The 20000-nt window shown below is 36.4% G+C and overlaps 1 protein-coding gene across 8 annotated transcripts in view; it reads left to right on the top strand.

Moving 5' to 3' along the window:
• LOC106883429 (dixin) overlaps window positions 1-20000 on the top strand; it is a 64159-nt gene that overhangs the window by 25791 nt on the left and 18368 nt on the right. For 6 of the 8 annotated variants that reach the window (XM_014934433.2, XM_052974996.1, XM_014934435.2 and 3 more), the window contains 9 exons: window positions 10804-10933; window positions 12953-13078; window positions 13863-14005; window positions 14716-14801; window positions 15483-15637; window positions 16387-16529; window positions 17754-17834; window positions 19261-19365; window positions 19881-19985. In XM_014934433.2, coding sequence (XP_014789919.1) covers window positions 10804-10933; window positions 12953-13078; window positions 13863-14005; window positions 14716-14801; window positions 15483-15637; window positions 16387-16529; window positions 17754-17834; window positions 19261-19365; window positions 19881-19985 — 1074 coding nt within the window. Of the gene's footprint in view, window positions 1-5899; window positions 6348-10803; window positions 10934-12952; window positions 13079-13862; window positions 14006-14715; window positions 14802-15482; window positions 15638-16386; window positions 16530-17753; window positions 17835-19260; window positions 19366-19880; window positions 19986-20000 lie in introns of those variants that run through there. The other 2 variants (XM_014934430.2, XM_014934437.2) reach the window with 2 other exon arrangements.

Here is a 20000-nt window from a genome sequence, read left to right as displayed (position 1 = left end):
ATCATAGAACCAAGAGCAGTCTCAAAAGGGTTTAAATCTTTTCCCATCAATTTTTTAACATCTACTGTTCCCTGTTTGCATGAGTCAGATGAGATCATATTAAGATAGAGTTTTCTGTGTCTAGATATCCTTTGTGATATCAACTTTCACCTGTTTCCAATGGGTAAAGACCCCCTTCAGCCATGTATGACCATGGAATTGCTCCTAGAAAGTTACCCCCTGAGGCACAAGTCTAGGCAAGGTTGTTTATGGAAGACCAGGAGTTGCCCATGCATACCGACCTTCCCTCTCCACACCACTGATGTTATCCAAGGGAAACGCAAAGACCAATACAGGGATCTAGTTCAAAACGGAGGCACCAGTTTTCATTTATGTTTTATGTAGTGTTTTTGGTACCGAAAGACTTTCAAACTTCGTATACTTATCTATTTTGTGTTATAGAACAGAAAAAAATTTTTGTATTCGAAGTTATTTCATGTAAAAAAATTGTCTTATTTCGATAATTTCAACCAGTCACTGACAAGTATTCAGCTGTTTACAGTTACTCCTTTGGCAGTTTAAGTGGTGTAAAGCGTATTTAATCTCCATTACTTCTGACATTTTGCAGAGAGGCAACACACGTGTGTTCGTTTTCCTTCGTTTTATTTTTAATATAATTTCGTTAACATCTGCCTGAACTGTATGTGTACAACATTTGCCCTAACCTTAACCTCAAAAACCAGGCCTTGTGCCTATAATAGAAAGGTTTATTAGCTACTGCCAATATGCTTCAGCCATTTTTTGACAAGGAAATAATAATTTTATCACCGCCAGAATCGTTTGAGAATCGTTTGTTTACGTAGTCAGCACTTAATGTATTCGGCTGAATGGACGTCAGTCATTGGTTGAAATTACAGAAATACGACAACTTTAACATGAAATAAATTGCAATATAATAATTTTTCTTAAGAAGACTAAGAGAAAAAGATGTTTTATATGACACATTCTACCAGTGTCCCAAGTTTCAAAGTGTTTCGTTAAGAAAATACTGGTGCCCCCGTTTTGAACTAGATCCCAATACAGCTTGGCACCAGTGATGTTGCAACTCATTTCTACAGCCAAGTGAACTGGAGTGAACATAAAATAAAGTGTCTTGCTCAAGAACACAACACAGCTCAGTCTGGGAATCGAACTCTCTACCTCATGATTGTGAGCCCAACGCTCTAATCACTGAGACATGCAACTTCACATTCACTATAACCCTTCTGTATATTGGTTTCAAATTTTGGCACAAGGCCAGCAATTTCGGAGGAGAGAGTAAATCGATTACATTGACCCCAGTATTCAACTGGTACTTATTTTACCAATCCTGAAAGGATGAAAGACAATGTTGACCTCAGCAAAATTTAAATTCAGAACATTAAGTCAGAAGAAATGTTGCTAAGCTTTTTTTTTTTTTTTTTTCTGGTGTGGTAATGATTCTTCCGGCTTGTTGCTTAAATCCTTCAGTATATTAAGAAGTGAAGAATTTGAATGTGGTTATGTATGAAATTAAAAAGAAATGTATGAGGTTTTTATTTACAAAGATTGCAAGACATGTCAAGAAGCTCAGACATGCTTTTGCTGTGAACCGCAAGTAATCAACGCTGTTTGTATGGACAGAGAGGTATTTGTTTACAATCAGCAAACACGTGAAAATGAGGGGAAATAGTAACTCACTCATGTAAACACACAAACTCATGTAAACACACAAACTCATGTGCACACACATATACAACAGGTTGCTTTCGTTTTCAGTTTCACTTACAAGATATTGTTCAACTTGCACTTATAGTAGAGGATTATCCAAGCTATAGGACCTAACCCCTAACCATGTGATTCCAAAACAAACTACTTATTCATACATCTATGCCATATGAGTATTATCATAATCATCATCATCATCATTATTTAACATCTGTTTTCCATGCTGGCATGGGTTGGACAGCTCAATAAGAGCTGATCAGCTGAAGAGGTACTCAGGCTCCATGTGTTTTGGCATGGTTTCTCTGGCTGGATGCCATTCATAATGACAACCACTTTACAGAGTGTACTGGGTACACTTACACAGCAGTGGCACAGGTGTTTTTATGTGACGTAGGTACAGGTGCTTTTTACACGGCACCAGTACCCACAAGCCTGCAAGATTAGGAATGCTCAGCTGAAGAGGGTTGCAGGAGACATACCTGTATGCAAGGACAACCATGATTTTACTTAACTTGAGGTGTCTTCTCAAGTACAGCAAGCTGCCAGGAGTTTCAGTCCCCTGTCATCCCTTTTGTGAGGCCCAACATCTGAAGATTCTTTCTCACCACTTTGTCCCATGTCTTCCTGGATCTACCCCTTCCAGAAGTTCCCACCACAATTAGAAATCAGCACCTCTTGATGCAGCTGTCTTCATTCATATGTATTACATGACCATACCAGCGTAGCCTTCTCTCTTGCACGCTACATCTGATGCCCTGTATACCCAGTTTTTCTCTCAAATCACTTATACCCTGTCATATATACACTCTGACATTACCCATCCTGAGGAGCATACTGGCTTCATTTTTTTGAAGTGACTTAATTTAAAGAAACATATGTACATATATACATATCTATCTATCTATCTGTCTGTCTGTCCATCCATCCATCCATCCACACATTAATATGCATATACTCACATATCTTGCATGTACAGTTAGTTGTACAACTACTACTGTATGAGTAAGAGCACCATTTTATTATAGTTAGAAGTGAATAAAACTCATCTTCAACACCATCACTATCATGTCCACCACCACCACCACCATCATCATCATCATCATTTAATGTCTGCTTTCCATGATGGCACAGGTTGGATGCTGCATCATCATCTGAATCATTTCTTATTGGGAGCTACTGCTTCTAAATGCTGGTGCTTGTACATTTGATTTCTATGGTTGGATGCCCTTCCTATTGCCAACCAGTTTACAAAGTGTACTGGGTGCATTTTCTTGTGGCACCATCACCAGAGAAGTTGAATAGATCTCAGCACGACAAGTTTAAAAGGATCTCGCAACCCTACACTTTCTCTGCTCATTTCGCCAGTCACGTGACACCAACCTTATTCTTACTCACTATTCACTCGTATAGGGATTATGGCTGGCTCTGTCATGGACCTGGCACAGGCATTGTTAAAGTGGAGTGTACTAAAAGTTAATGAAAATAAGAGGTTTTTTTTAATGAATAAACTATCAAGTGTTCAGTAGTTAAAACCTGTTGTTAATTATTGATTTCTTATCTAGGAACATGAGTACTCATTTATAGGTTAGTAAAAATATATAATATTAATAATGTTTATGTCTGTCTTACAGACATAACTAAATTCAAATTGCTACGAAAACAGGTTAGGAATTAAAACAAGAACTTCATTCATGCTCAGTCTGCTGGGAGCTTATCTCTAATACTCACTATATCTATCATTAATTATTCTCTCTCTCTCTCTCTCTCACAGTGTTCCAACAATTTGTCTGTCACATTTTATCCTTTCCTTAACAACCTTGGTAGCTTCCAAAAAATCTTTTTAATGATTAGTTATTGATTCATTACAGTCTTTGCCAGGATTTCTCATAAACATACCGTGAATGACTCGAGCGTCACCGAGCTAATTTTAAGTCAATACTCATCGAAAGATTTCTTACAAGATACTTGTTCTCTTTCATCATTGAAATTCATTAAAGAAGACCCCCAACATGTTTAGCCTTATACCTTTTATTGTTCTTTTTACTTGCTAGAGCAGGCACCATTCTGAAGGGTTTAGGTGAACAAATCGCCCCCAGTACTTATTTTTTAAGCCGGGTCTCTTTTGTAGAAATGCTAAGTTACATGGATGTCAACAAACCAACACCATTGTCAAGCAGTGATGAGGGAAAAACACAACACAAACACAATAACACACACACACACACACACACACACACATGACAGGCTTCCACACAGTTTCTGTCTGCCAAATTACCAAATCCTGTAACAAGGTTTTGGTTGGCCTGGGGCTATAGTAGAAAACACCTGCCCAAGGGGTTGTGCAGTGAAACTGAACCCAAGACCACATAGTTGAGAAGCAAGCTTCTTATCCACATAACCACACCTGTATATATGAATAATCTAATCTACTTAATTATTGATAATCTACCTATTCGTTTGTCAAGTTTGTTTCATTTAACATTGACATTCTGTTATTTATTTCATTTTAAATGTTATCGGTAATTGCTAGTAAATAAATTTTTATAAATTAGGCGGAGCTATGTTGTGAGAAGTTTACTTCTCAATCACGTGATTCCAGGTTCAGTTCCACCGTGTGGCACCTTAGACAAGTGTCTTCTCCTACACCCTCAGGCCAATTAAAGCCTTATGAGTGGATCTGGTAGTCAGAAGCTGAAAGACACCTGTCATATATATATATGACAAAGGATTGAGACACTTGGTGTCTGGCTGTACTCAGGAAGGCCTGCACCCTGCAGCAGAAGTGTGAAGATCGATCCTTCTGGTTGTGTGTTGTGTTCTTGAGCAAGACACTTTATTTCATGTTGCTCCAGTTCACTCAGCTGTAGAAATGAGTTGCAACGTCACAGGTGCCAGGCTGTATCGGCCCCTTTGCCTTTCCCTTGGATAACATTGGCAGCATGGAGTGGGGAGGCTGGTATGCTTGAGCAACTGCTGGTCTTCCATAAACAACCTTACCTGGTCTTGTGCCTCAGAAGGTAACTTTTGTCTTTGTATACATGGTGGTGGCATGTAAAAGCACCTTTGTGGTGCCTTGTAAAAGTGTCTGTGTGGTATCATGTAAAAGCACTCGTATGGTGCGACATAGCAGCACCCAGAACACTCTGTAAAGTGGTTTGCATTAGGAAGGGCATCCAGTCATAGAAACCATACCAAATCAGACTGGAGTCTGGTGCAGCCTTCCAGCATGCCAGCTCTGGTCAAACAGCCCAACCCATGCTAGCATGAACAAAGGACGTTAAATGGTGATGATGATGAGGAGGAGGATTATGATATGGTTCAAATGTACAGAAAACAGTTGACAGAGACAGATGAGGGAACAACAAGCAGGCATACTAGTTTGACACTGGGGAAAAAATGGAAAAGTCTTTGACATTTCGAGCCTATGCTCTTCGACAGAAAGGAACGAGAAGGATAAAAATGGGGAGAGAGAGAAAAGAATGTGCCGGAATTAATGGTTCCACATGAACCCCTATGTGTGTTTGTCTTTGTATTTGTCCCCTATAACTTAACAGTTTGACATAAGAGATCAGTACAATTACTACCAGGCTTAAATAAATAAAAGAAACAAAAGCAAAAAAAATAAAACAAGTTGCGGTGTAAATTTGTTCTACTAAAACCATTTAAGGTGTTGCCCCAGCATGGCTGCAGTCCAGTGACTGAATCAAGTAAAAGATGAAAAGATATTTGTATCTCTGAAATATTTTTTGCTTAATACTAATCAATGTTTGTGATTTACATGATTCAAAATGGGTATTAGTAAACTATATTTTTGTATTTGATATAATTCCATGTCACTTATTATTAATACTAAATAATTCCATAGTCACTAGTTCTCTTCAGGAACAAACCAATTAGTTAGTTGTCAAATCTGTTTACCACTGAGGAGTCATCAGTAATTTTTAATTAATTACATCAGCCTGTTGTTAACACTTTGTAGTTATATGATCGGATTCCTTAATACTTATTTATAATTATTTATGGTATAGCATACTAACACAACAAGCTTAATCAGTACCTAGCACTATGGTTAATATTAAAACGACAGCCTGTGAAATAATCCCTGTTTTATAAGGATTAATATTTGTTTGTTTATTTCTGCTCTTCTATCTAGAAATTATTCAGTGCATTTCATATCTTAGTAGTTTACGTACTTCTCCCTGTGTTCCTCCATAATATGGCAGACAAAATTTTGTCCTAGAAGGAAGTATATTCCAGTGTAATCAATATTAGTTGTATCATATCAGTACCCTTATGTAGTATGTTTATGTTGTATGAATATCTAATGGACGACTATTTAGAAACTATTACGAAGGCGGATTTCATTTACATTTAAAAAGAAACTTTAAAACCAATTTGACACACACATCACATACTTTTCTCACGCTCGTATATATATATATATATATATATATATATATATATATATATATATATACACACACACACATACATACATACATACATACATATATATATGTCCACTTTTCCATGCTGGCATGCATCGAATGGAGTTAATTGAGACAGATTTTCTATTCCCGGATATCCTTCCTGAAGCCAGCCCTCTCCGGTTTCCAAGCAAGGTAAATGTTTCCTCATCATCGGATATGTTTTCGCACAATACTGGAAAAATGTTGCTTGTATAACAGCAACATACATTTTACAAGAGACACAAACATGCACACACGCACATACATAGACATACACATATGATAGGTTCTTTCAGTTTCTGTCTACCAAATCCATCCAGGAGACTTTGTTTGGCCTGAAGTTATAGTAGAAGACACTTGCCCAAGGTGTCATACAGTTGGACTGAACCCAGAACCATGAAGTTGGGAAGCAAATTTCTTTGATTTATTATACTTTTACAAGAAGAGTGGTAAAAGTGATTTTGAAGTTTAGACTTGCTATCTTTCAGGAAATCTGATGAAGGCTAACTGGTTGAAACTCCAAAGTCACTGTTAACCGGTCTTGTAAAAATATGATAGATAAGTACTGTATTAAAAGTATTGAGTGATCTTTCAGCTCAATGTAAAATTGTTTTTATTATAACGCAACATAAAAACAAACGTGTGTGTGTGTGTGTTCTTATTACATTTTTACAATATGTTGCTATAAGTTACTGGTTTTTCATGTTCTTTTATCAAATATTTCCATTGTTAAGTTCAAAATTATTGCTGTATTTTTCAAGTGTACATTCTAGTTTAGGCAGTTACCGTTCCAGCTTTTCCTGCTTTTCCATTATGAATTCATACTAGCATGAATGGGCATTTGTTTGTGTGTGTGTGTGTGTGTATGTATGTATGTATGTGTGTGTGTGTGTATTCATTTCATTGCAGAATACCTGTTTAAAGCCATGGCAATGTCTTAATCTGTTGCATTTGCTAATATATTACTGATTTCAGTCATTGGATCAAAGCCATACAGCAGAACCATTTTGAAGGGCTTTTTTTTTTTAATCAATCAAATTAATCTCAGTAACTTATTTTAAAGTCTGCTGCTTATTCTATCTGCTTCTATTTTGCTGAATACATAACTAAAAATAGAGATGAGAAACAGACGCTGGTTGCAAGCAGTCTCATAAAGACAAGTTCAAGAGAGAGATAAACACACAGATGCACTCAAACAAATACAATGCACACTCTCACATTCACTCACTCACACATACCAATTGCTTACACACACACACACACACACACGACTGGGCTTGTGAGTGAATTTGGTAGTTCAAAGCTCAGTTTTGTGAGTGAGTGTCTTCTACAGTAGAAGACAACTTACTCAAGATGCTGTGCTGTAGGATAGAACCCCAAACCATCTTCACATTCTGCGTCCAAATTCTGCTGAAGTTGACTTTGCCTTTCATCCTTTTGTGGGATCAATAAAGCAAGCACCAGTGGAGCACTAGGGTTGATACAATCGACTTACCCCTTCCCTGGAACTTGCTGGCCCTGTGCTAAAATTTTAAACCATTATTATTATTGTCGTTGTTGTTGTTTTTATCTATATATATAAAACAGAAACTGTCTGTGTATGTGTGTGTGTGTGCAAGTTCAAAGGTTTATAACTCAAGTTCCACCTAACCAATTCAATTGAAATTTCAGACATGCATTTGGTATGTTCCAAGGCATGTTTTAGTCATAACAACTGCTTCCATCAATGTGCGGTTTTCGCAAAAACTCGATCGATAATTATCAACTTTTCCAAGAAGTCATCCGATTATGATCAAACTTGACATACTTATGCATTCTTATCCAAGGTTTTTCGTTTCATTATTATTTTTTTCAAATTCCATTTCATTTGAGCACAGCATGGGAAAAACCAACTCAAAAATGCCTTTAAAGCAGGCTATAGTGCCGGAACCATTGAGCCGATTTAAACCAAACTCGGTAAACGAATGCATTTTCACCAAAGAATCAACTCTCCTCTTATTTCAAAATGAAATTCCTTAATCTGACCCTGCATTATGGATAGACTACAAAGTTATTTTTGTATATGGCTTTATTATGCAAAGAGTTTCCTTTTAGTTATTCAGGAATCAGAACTTCACTTGATTCATAAAATTTTGCTATTTACATCTCTCCAATTTTCCAGTGTTCTTTTTTTAGAGGAGTTGTTCAGAGCAGTCATTTCTAGGGCTCACTCATAACCCTTTAGCATTCAGATTACTCTGTCAAATGTAATGTTTATTCATTCACATTGTTTTGAATTAATCATGCATCATCTCACAGTTTTGAGATTTCAGTGATTTCAATACTGAAGAATGACCTCAAGAAGCTGAACCTTTCAGGTGAGATGATAAAGGACCAAAATACCTGGCACCTAGTCATGCTCAAGAAGACCCGTACCCTGGCGATGTAAACCACTTGTGGCAGTGCCATGTAAAAGCACCCGTACAGTGCCACATAAAAGTGCCTGTGTGGTGTCACATAAAAGTGCCCATGTGGTGTCATGTAAAAACACCCAGCACACTCTGTAAAGTAGTTGGTGTTAGGAAGGGCATCCTGCTGTAGAAACCCTGCCAAATCAGAGTCTGGTGCAGCTTGCCAGCCCTGGTCAAACCATCCAACCCATGCCAGCATGGACAACGGACGTTAAATGATGATGTGTTTCTTTATTATTAGAATGGCATTGTATGGTTAGTATGAGAGGCTGGTTTGAACATAAAACAGGTAGAATATTTTGGGCTGAATAAAGCCAGTTTAAACAATCAAGGCTTAAAGTTTCAACTAAGGTTACAAAATTCTGATTGGCTGAAATAACACAATTTCTAGGTTCTTTCTTGTTCGAGTCATGATCTGTTGATCCCTTAATTTTTAAACTTTTATTTTATATGGAAAAGACCTAAGAAATTAGCCTAAATTTGCTTACTTTCATATTACTCCTATCCACAAAGATTTCACTTACTGTATTCTAGAAGATACAAAGATATGAGAGATTTTTTCTTCCTTTAAAATTAATCCAGGAGTTATAGAGCTTCACAGAATCTAACATGGTTGTAAACATTTTTTGTTCTAAACAAAGACTATTTAGAAAATGCTATTTGTTCCTGTTTTCTTACCAGAACATGTCTTTACACGACATATCTTACAGTTATTTATTACATTATTGTCATTACTTACATCTTCAAAACTTTTATATTATGAACAAGGTAACTTCATTCTCTACTTTGTTTTCTTCTCAAGCCTATGTTTTAGCACTTTAACTTATTTATTGTTGTTTTTTTTTTTTAATTATTTCAACAGTGCTTATTGAAATATAAATGCCTTTTTAAACAATCAAGATAAATACTAACATCACCACACTTTTTTAACACTCATTGAGTTCTCCTTTGCATAGTTCATAAAATGAATCATTGTCAATGTTCTCATTGTTGCTGTCATTGGTTACAATGTGATTCTTCCTTCACCCTACCTGTCGCTACACTCCCAATACTCTTCTTACATTAAATCACTCACTCATATGTTTAATATTTCGTTTGGGTATATCATCATCATCATCATCATCATCGTTTAACGTCCGCTTTCCATGCTAGCATGGGTTGGACGATTTGACTGAGGACTGGTGAAACCGGATGGCAACACCAGGCTCCAGTCTAATTTGGCAGAGTTTCTACAGCTGGATGCCCTTCCTAACGCCAACCACTCAGAGAGTGTAGTGGGTGCTTTTACGTGTCACCCGCACGAAAACGGCCACGCTCGAAATGGTGTCTTTTATGTGCCACCCGCACAAGAGCCAGTCCAGGGGCACTGGCAACGATCTCGCTCGAAAATCCTACGGGAGCCAGTCAGGCGGTACTGGCAATGGCCACGCTCAAAATGGTGCATCTCATGTGCCACCCGCACAAGAACCAGTCCAGGGGCACAACCCACTATATCTAGTGGGTTATTAACTGTAGGTGTATATTTCTGCACATGCATGCATGTGTGTGTGTGTGTTTGCCTCAAGTGCCAAAAACTACTGTCTCTAAAACACCAAAACAAGGTTGTCTGTCCAGTCAGTCATGCCAAATCATTATCATCAGGAACATACAGGATCTGACTTCCTGCTACAAATTCACGCTTCATGCTATCAGTTTAGCCCCTCTTCTAAACATCATTACACTCTTTCTCTCTGTTCTTTCTTATCATTCTTCCTTATTTATTTCACCAGTGTATTAGTGTATCTTCTTTCTTGATTTCAGCATATCTCCTTCTTTGATTGTATGGCACTAGTTCCTCTACATTGGTTATTGTCTCTTCCTGCATTTGATTAGCTCAAATATCAACACAAATATTTCAGTAATTTACTACTTTCATTTAATCACTCAGACGTGTCTCCAAACCTTCACGTTCTTGATAAATGTGTCTACTAATATGTTTCACTCGTTTAAATTGTTGTTTCTTCAATTAGGTCAAACCATAGAATTCCATCACTTCCACTGGTAAAGCATTTCCTGTTATTTGAAATCTAAAGTAATTTATGTTTATTATTTAGTACACGTTTCATTGTTCATCTGTTTTATTTTTCTAAATGAAGGTTTTTGTTTCTTCTGTTTTTTAGCAACAGCTTCATGCATATGAAGCTTGGGTTAATGCTCAGCTCCGTAAACGGCCATCAGCTCGCCAGATTGAAGATCTCAGGAACGATGTTAAAGATGGTGTTGCTCTCATCAATCTTATTGAAGTGGTTGGTAAGTGAGATCAGAATATATTTTGTAAAACTGTATTATCTTATAGTTATTATTTATGTATCTCAAAACTATATATGCAGGAGTGGCTGTGTGGTAAGTAGCTTGCTTACCAACCACATGATTTCGGGTTCATTACCACTGTGTGGCACCTTGGGCAAGTGTCTTCTACTATAGCCTCGGGCCGACCAAAGCCTTGTGAGTGGATTTGGTAGACGGAAACTGAAAGAAGCCCGTCGTATATATGTATATATATATGTGTGTATGTGTGTGTATATGTTTGTGTGTCTGTGTTTGTCCCCCCCCCCCAACATCGCTTGACAACCAATGCTGGTGTGTTTACGTCCCTGTAACTTAATGGTTCGGCAAAAGAGACCGATAGAATAAGTACTAGGCTTCCAAAGAATAAGTCCTGGGGTCGATTTGCTCGGCTAAAGGCGGTGTTCCAGCATGGCCACAATCAAAATGACTGAAACAAGTAAAAGAGTAAAAGAGAGAGTTTCCTTTCTAAGGATGATATTCAAAGGCTGTGAAAAACTCAAATCATAAAAATTAAGTAGATGAGTTGATTGAGCTTATATTAGGAGTATTAGTGAATATCTCTTATCTGTTATTTTGAATTTTTTTTAGGATTCTTGTAAAATTATAAAAAATTTGTTATTATTTATTTTCAATTAAGAATTTCAGTTAAGAATGAATTATTTTCTAATTAGATTGCTTCTGTTATTTGCTCATTCTGCGACTATCATCGTTATTATAGTTCAAGGCTTTGTTACTGTTGACTGTAGCATAACTGTCACTATCAGTATTTCCTTACTGAACCAAGTTGGATAGGTTAGCATGGAATGAAATGATTAAGAGCAGTTGTTTTGGACACTGGTGATTTGGCATGGCTAACTGGATATTGAACCTGTTTTGGCAATAGTACATTTTGATGGTGGAAGCAAAGACACATGCACATACATACACAGACACACACACATGTGTGCATGTACAAGAATATAGACTCACAGATAGACAGAGAGGGAGCAAGAGATATTACAATTTATTAATTGAATATAATTGACTTCAACACTTTGCCCTCTCCTCATACACATAAAGAGAAATAAGACACGGGATGAAGTAGTGAAGCACGACTTTCGAATGTTGGGCCTCACAGAGGCAATGACAAGAGACCAAAACCTTTGGAGATATCCTGTGATTGAGAAGACCCGGCAAGTAAAGTGAGATCACAGCCATCGCCGATACCTGTGTCGCATAATCAGCCCATTTAGTTGGGATAATTTGAAGTGACATATATGCGTGTATAAGATATCTATCTGTCTGTCTGTGTCTGTCCATGTCCGTCTGTCCATGTCCGTCTGTCCATCCATGTGTGTGTGTTAAGCTTTTACAAGGAGATGGGCGACAGTGACTTTGAGTCTTAGCTTGTTCACCTTTGTCAGATAGTCTGATGAAGGTCAGCAAGCCAAAAATTCAATGTCACTGTCCCTCCTCTTGCAAAAGTGTGAAGCCTGGGGCAGCCTTCTGCCTAGTCAGCCCCTGTGAAACAGTCCAATCTATGTACATTAAATCAAGATGATGCTGATGATGCTGATGATGATGATGATGCTGATGATGATGATGATGTGTGCTACTAAAAAGGTTAAGTAATCCACCAGTTTAATGTTAAATTGTTTTTAGATATAACTTGACATAAGAATAAGCGTTAATATACACGTGCACACATATGCACATGCTCACACATACACACACAGACACACACATCAGCCTGGTATTCATGGTATCTCTATTTTTAATCTTTGAGGATCAAATGATTATAATTATAGTCTCAATTTTGACCTAATGATTTTCAGATTTTTCAGCATGTCAATCTCTTTAATTTTTCAGATTTAGATACCTATTTGTTGTCAAATATTTCAAATTTCAAATATTCAATGTTTTTTGTTTTTTGTTTTATTCTTTTTTGAGAAACTGAGCAGTAATTCTAATTTGAATTTATATTTTAATGCAAAATTTTAGGTGGCGAAAAACTACAGAATGTTCATATGGTTCCCTCTACCCATGCTGAGATGAAGGCAAACGTAGAGAGAGTTTTACAATTCATGTCTGCTAACCACATCCGGATGCATCCAATGAAAGCAAGTGGTAATTATGACAGCAACATTTCCTTTTTTTATAACTCATGTCATAAAGTAATCAATTTTATTGATATAATTCAACAAAAATTACTTTAAGTTTTAAGAGACATATTTGCCATCTTTGTCATGTTGCTGTAAGATAGACCAACTTATCTTTTTACTTTGTTAGTTTTGAAGTAAGGATGAGGATGAGACAGAAGGTAATGCAATTTTTATTTGCACTACTTTTTAACTCTCCCAAGGTCGATTGTGCCTTTCATTCTTTTGGGGTTGATAAAATAAGTACCAGTTGAGCACTGGAGTCAATGTAATCAACTAGCTCCCTCCCACAAAATTTCAGGCCTTGTGCCTGTAGTAGCTAGACTTATTATTATTATTATAATTATTAATATTATTATTTAGGTGGTGTGTTGGTAGAATTGTTAGCACACTGGACAAAATACTGCTATGCATTTTCTCTGTCTTTACATTCTGAGTTCAAATTCCAACAAGGTTGACTTTGTCTTTCATGCTTTCAGTGTCAATGAAATAAGTACCATCCAAGCACTGCGGTCAGTGTAATCAATTACTTTCCCTACCCACAAATTTCAGGCCTTGTGTTTATAGTAGAAAGATTATCATTTAAAATATCACCATTAACTAACAATTGCTGTTCACCCTTTTCATCATAATGTTCATTAGATGAGTCAACATTGTCTGTATGAGCTCTCTGCATTGTATGTTATATTCCCTTTTTATTTCATATTATTTTGCAATGTTGTTTTCTTCATATTTATTTTCTTTCTTTAAAGATATTGTCGATGGTAACCTGAAGTGTATTATGCGCCTTATTCTGGCATTAGCAGCCCATTTTAAGCCTAATTCAGTAAAGCACCAATCTGTAGCTGGTGTTATCTCTCCAAACCGAGGGAGATCTTTAGCAAGTATAGCACAGGTGAGTTTTTCTTTCCTTTACATAATATATTTTTCTGTTTTTCCATAAAAATGTACCATATAAGACAAAACGGTCATTTTTATTGATGTTTGCACCTGTGTACAGCAGAATGGTGATTAACAGCAATAATTTTCAGGTGTGTCTGTGTGGTTGAGGAGCTTGCTTCCCAACCATGTGGCTTTGGATTCAGTTCCACTGTGTGGTACCTTGGGCAAGTGTCTCTTCTACAATAGCCCTGGAATGACCAAAGCCTTGTGAGAGGATTTGGTAGACAGAAACTGAAAGAAGCCTGTCATGTATATTTGTATGTGTGTGTGTGTGTGTGTTTGTGGGTATACTTGTCTTAACATCACATGGTGGTTGTAAACTAGGATTGCCATCATAGAAGTGATGTTGTTTGTATCACCAACCCTCACCTGTTTCTAGGCAAGGTAATATTGCTAATGACCTAATATGTTTTTCATGGAAGACTGGAAACAAAGGGCATCCAGCCATAGATAATTTGCCTCAGCAAATTCCATCTGACCCCTGCAAGCATGGAAAAGTGGATATTAAATGATGATGTTGAACCCAGAACCATGTGGTTGAGAAGCAAACTTCTTATCATGCAGCCACACCTGTGCCTATATATATAATTTTTCCTTCTGAAATGGTTTCTTCACGTTAAATGTTTAAATAATTTATTGTACTTTTGCTTACATTTATTATAGAGTGCTGCTGTCACTTTAGCAACTGCACGCAGATTTGTGTCAAAAGCTAGCAAACAATACCATGGAAGCAACTATAAGGATTATGGGTAAGAATTTTTAGTTGTAAAATCTGTCATTCTATATAGATTCAGTCTTTTTTTAGTTTATTTTAGGTTGAAATTCTCATGTTAAATTGTCTAAATGACTGAGATGAATTGGTGTTAATAAGATTGTATTTTTTTTTTTTTTTTACTATTAACATTATTTTTGGAGGCACAATGGCCCAGTGGTTAGGGCAGCGGACTTGCGGTCATAGGATCGCGGTTTCGATTCCCAGACCGGGCGTTGTGAGTGTTTATTGAGCGAAAACACCTAAAAGCTCCATGAGGCTCCGGCAGGGGATGGTGGCGAACACTGCTGTACTCTTTCACCATAACTTTCTCTCACTCTTACTTCCTGTTTCTGTTGTGCCTGTAATTCAAAGGGTCAGCCTTGTCACATTGTGTCACGCTGAATATCCCTGAGAACTACGTTAAGGGTACACGTGTCTGTGGAGTGCTCAGCCACTTGCACATTAATTTCACGAGCAGGCTGTTCCGTTGATTGGATCAACTGGAACCCTCGACGTCGTAAGCGACGGAGTGCCAATATTATTTTTAGAGATGAAATATTTTTTCATAGAGGTGAATAACGAAAAAGAGATCTTTGGTTTCTGAACATAAAATTAATTGAACTGAAAAATTATAATTTTAAATTATCACCCTTTTTTTTTTAATTTCTTTATCAAGACATACAACCCACATACCAGCTGATGTAGCTGCAATGCAAGCCAGAATGATGATGATAAAATCCTGCCCTGGGCCCAAACATCTGTCTGCCACAGGAGAACAGGATTACGATATAGATGGGATGCCACGGAGTCGATCAACTGGATTCATACCAGGTAATAACACCTTTTAACCCTTTAGCATTCAGGTGACTCTGTCAAATTCAATGCTTATTTATTCACATTATTTTGAATTAATCATGCATTATCTTGGAGCTTTCAGATTTCAATGTAGTGATTGTTTACTTTTAGAATGACATTGTAGGGTAGGTGAGAAAGGCCAGATCTGATCTGTTTTAACATAAAATTAGTAGAATATTTTAGTCCGATATGACTGATTTGAACATAAAACAGGTAGAGTATTTGGGTTCGTTTAAATGCTAAAGGGTTAATTAACTTTATGAAAGTTCTTTGAGAGTATACTGTGGCCACTTTTTCGAGATCAGTGAATAATTTCACTGGAAAAAGATATAAGTATTTGCATCGGGATATCTTTCGCATCGAAGGTCGGCGATTGTCGTACGCTGAGGACAAGTAAATACCCAGAAACTCGAGTCCGTACGTATCACAGATCAAGATGGGAAGGATGACTTCCCTTTGCAAATACAGACAGGACGCAGATGTATGTCGATAGCCAGCTGGAGGAGATGTTCTCCTGGGGCTAAAAGCAACAGTAACATCCACCCTTAGGGGTCAGCCACATTTAAGTGGCAAATATACTTCACCCTATATATATTTGGTTTTTGAAGTTCCATCAGTGTGTGTTTGTGTGTGTGTAAAAAGGTGAAGGAAATGCATTTAGTTTTTATGAACCAATGACTATATTATTTATTATTATTATTTGTTTTTTTTTGTGTTTTTTTTAGCCAATGAAGACTCAGTGGAGTATGGTCAAGACAATACCGTGATACTTGATCAACAACAGTATAATGATCTCTTAAAGGAATATGATGACCTGGCAGATACAATGAAAGAAACAAAATCTGATCTTCTGAAATTGCAAAATTTGGTAGTTATTTTTTTGTATTTGAAACATGTTTACTTTAACCCTTTAACATTTGGATTGCTCTGTCAAATATAACGTATATTTATTCATGTTGTTTCGCATTAATTGTGCATTATCTGTTAGCTTTGAGATTTCAATGATGTGTTTATCTTTAGAATGACATTGTAGAATAGTTGCGAGAGGTTAGATCTGGCTGGTTTGAACATTAAACAAAAGGAATATTTGGGTTGGATGTGGCCAGTTTAAATGCTAAAGGGTTAATAAATTATTCACACATAGGTGTATATCAGAGTGTAGATGAATGATCTTAATGAGTCTATCTTCTAGGTTCTGTGACAAGTCATACCTGTTTCAGTTACCCTAATGATCTTGAGAAGGGCTGAACATCACAACTTCCATTTCATCATGCCTTGAAACGTATATGATTCAATTTGCATTAACTCTAGGAAAAATTTAAAAAATTTATATCTTATTTCTTAAATCCATTTTTTCTTCCTCCTATGACTTTTTTGTAGACTTGGTTTACAGGTTCAAATTATATCCTTATTATTGCATTATATAAAACTACATAAAATGTATTTAAGTAAGAGATAGTATTTTATAAAGTTAAATTGTTAGAAAGTTATTCTTTTCTTTAGGCAACATGTAACAGCAGTCCCCAGAGATTCTAATGCCTGGCTGAGGTTTTCAATATCTTAGAATTCTATTTGTGTAGCAAGTGACTTGATCTGAGATTGAGTGTTAAAACTGAAACAACATAGAAGAGCCATTCTAGCCATTAACCATTTTGTTACCATATTTCAGTTTCAATACACTACTTTTGTTTCAATTGATATTTAAAATCACAAAGAATTTAACAAAATAACTTTGTCATTATTAAGCAGGTGTTATAGCAAATATTCTGCTCAATAGCGCAGATTTGCTTATCATTTGCTTGACCTTAACCACTTGAGCATGTCTCTTAATGGCTGACAATATGTGCATTTCTGATCATGAGAATTAGTAGTGGGGAAGCATTATAGCCATGTATTTGAGAGGGATTCTTCAGGATTTGAATAAATATAATAAAAGCAAAGTTTGAAGGAAATATTAGCCATTTTGCATACTTTCTAGGGGTAAGCAAATAAGAAATAACAGTTACTACTCAAGGACGAAATTCATGTTACACAGTGTTATAATTAATGCAAAAGCATAACCTCACTATTTGTATTTTATAATCTTTTTTAGCTTTTGAACGGAGAAATAACAAGTCTTGTACCCTCTTCAGAGCTGGATGATCTTGAAGGATATTCAATTTCTGACCAAATGGTGAAAACTACTTTTTATTACTGCTTTTTTTAAAAATCCTACTAATTTGTTAATTACAGTTGTAATAATTCTGTCCTTATTTATTTTTTTTTTTTAACTGTATAATTATTATTTTGAATTCTGTTTCTTTCGTCAACTGTCTATATTTTGTGTGCTTATGAAGTATATATTTACCTCATCCATTTAAAAAAAAAATCTGATATCTATTAAACTCTATTACTGTGAAATAACTAGCAGAGTTTCAGACACTTTTTGAGTTCTAAACAACATTTACAAATTAATAAAGACATTTCGTTAATCATTTTACACCAAGTATAAATTCTATATGCATAGCACTATGCAATGCATAATGGTATGGCTGTAGTTAATAATTTTGCTTTGCAACCATGTAGTCCTGGGTTTAATTCCACTGTATGGAATCTTAGATGAGTGGATTCTACCATAATTTTGGTTTGGCCTATCTCTTCTGAATGAAATTTGATAAACAGAAACCGTGCTGGGGCCTGTTGTTTATATATGTATGTATGAACATCGTGCATCAAACAAAAAAATATCATGGTATTTATTCCTTGCAAGTTATGTCCCTTTAGACTAAAGTAAATCGGAATAAAAACTCCTAAAAACCAATAAAGTCAATACTCCAGCATAGCCAGTCAAATGACTGAAACCAGTGAAAAAATGTAAGATGAATACTATACATAAAGCAATAAAGTACTAACCCATTCATTGCCATACATGTGGTGCTCAACATTATACATAGAGTACTGTATGGCAATATTCTGTGCAAGGTGCTATACACTGAAGCACTACATATATATTCTTTTATTCTTTTATTTGTTTCAATCATTTGACTGTGGCCATGCTGGAGCACCGCCTTTAGTCGAACAAATCGACTCCAGAACTTATTCTTTGTAAGCCTAGTACTTATTTTATCGGTCTCTTTACCGAACCGCTAAGTTACGGGGATGTAAACACACCAGCATCGGTTGTCAAGCGATGTTAAGGGGACAAACACACACACACACACACACACACACACACACACACACACACACACACAATGGGCTTCTTTCAGTTTCTTGGCCTGCTAATGATTCTTCTTGCTTGCTGCCTGCACACTGCTAATATACAAGGGATTGCTTAAAAGTCCCTGGATATCATGAACGGTCTGGTTGGAGACCCAACCTTCCAATTTCTTTTACAGGGCTTAGAAAAACTGAAGGGCCACTGCAATAAGTGCGTGAATCTGACAGGGGAAGATGTTGAATAAAATCATAATTAACTGATCCTCCTGTATTTTCTTTTATCCAAAGCCAAAAACTTTTCGGCATCTCCTTGTATATAATTACCAGATATTGTAGCTGCTTAAAACCAAGTTAGTTTGCTAACAAATCGATTTGTTGAATTGTAAATTTTTTTTTTGCAGGTTGTCCTTCGTAGTAGGCTTCAGCAAGCAACAGAAATATCTCGTGACTTAAAAGAACAGTTATCTCGAACAAAAATTGAATGTCGAGAGCTTTATGGTGCTAAGGTATAGTTTAAAAAAAAATTTTTATCACTTACAACTTATATCTAATATACTTGCTTAAATTTGCATGTATATTGTGTATTTTGATGTATGGATGTAGTTGAATAATGAATGAGAATGACTGGACACATAGTAAGACTGCCAGAGGAGAGGCTTGCCAAAACAGCCATGGGCTGAATGCTGCTGAAAGGTAAGAGAAAAAGATGCCAACCAAGGAAGACATAGTGTAGTTCCTTCAAAGAAGACTTATGCAGACTGGACATCACCTGGGAAGAAGCATACTGGTTGGTCAGAGACAGAAATAATTGGTGATCACTGACTGCCCGATGTGCCGTGCAAAGGCACCAATGGAGCTAAGAAGAAGAATGTCTTAGATGTTATTGAAAGTGAGAAACTTTTTTTTTGGTTCAAAGTCAATGGTAACATTGTCAAAAAATTGAATTTCATGTTATTTAGTTTTTTTTTTTGTATGTAATTCAAATAAAGTTATTCAAAGTAATGTTTTTGTTTCATTGCAGGCTGGTTTACAACAGCGTTTAGCTGAACAAGAAGTCACTCTAGCAAATTCTAAAGCTGATTTATATCGCCGAAGTTTAGACTTTCAGAGTTTGGAATCAGAAAAGGTACCACATATGTAT

Source organism: Octopus bimaculoides, chromosome 20, assembly GCF_001194135.2.
Source record: "Octopus bimaculoides isolate UCB-OBI-ISO-001 chromosome 20, ASM119413v2, whole genome shotgun sequence".
NCBI classification, from domain to species: domain Eukaryota; kingdom Metazoa; phylum Mollusca; class Cephalopoda; order Octopoda; family Octopodidae; genus Octopus; species Octopus bimaculoides.
The sequence above is the reverse complement of the archived record's forward strand: the minus strand, read 5'-3'. Positions and strand labels throughout refer to the sequence as shown.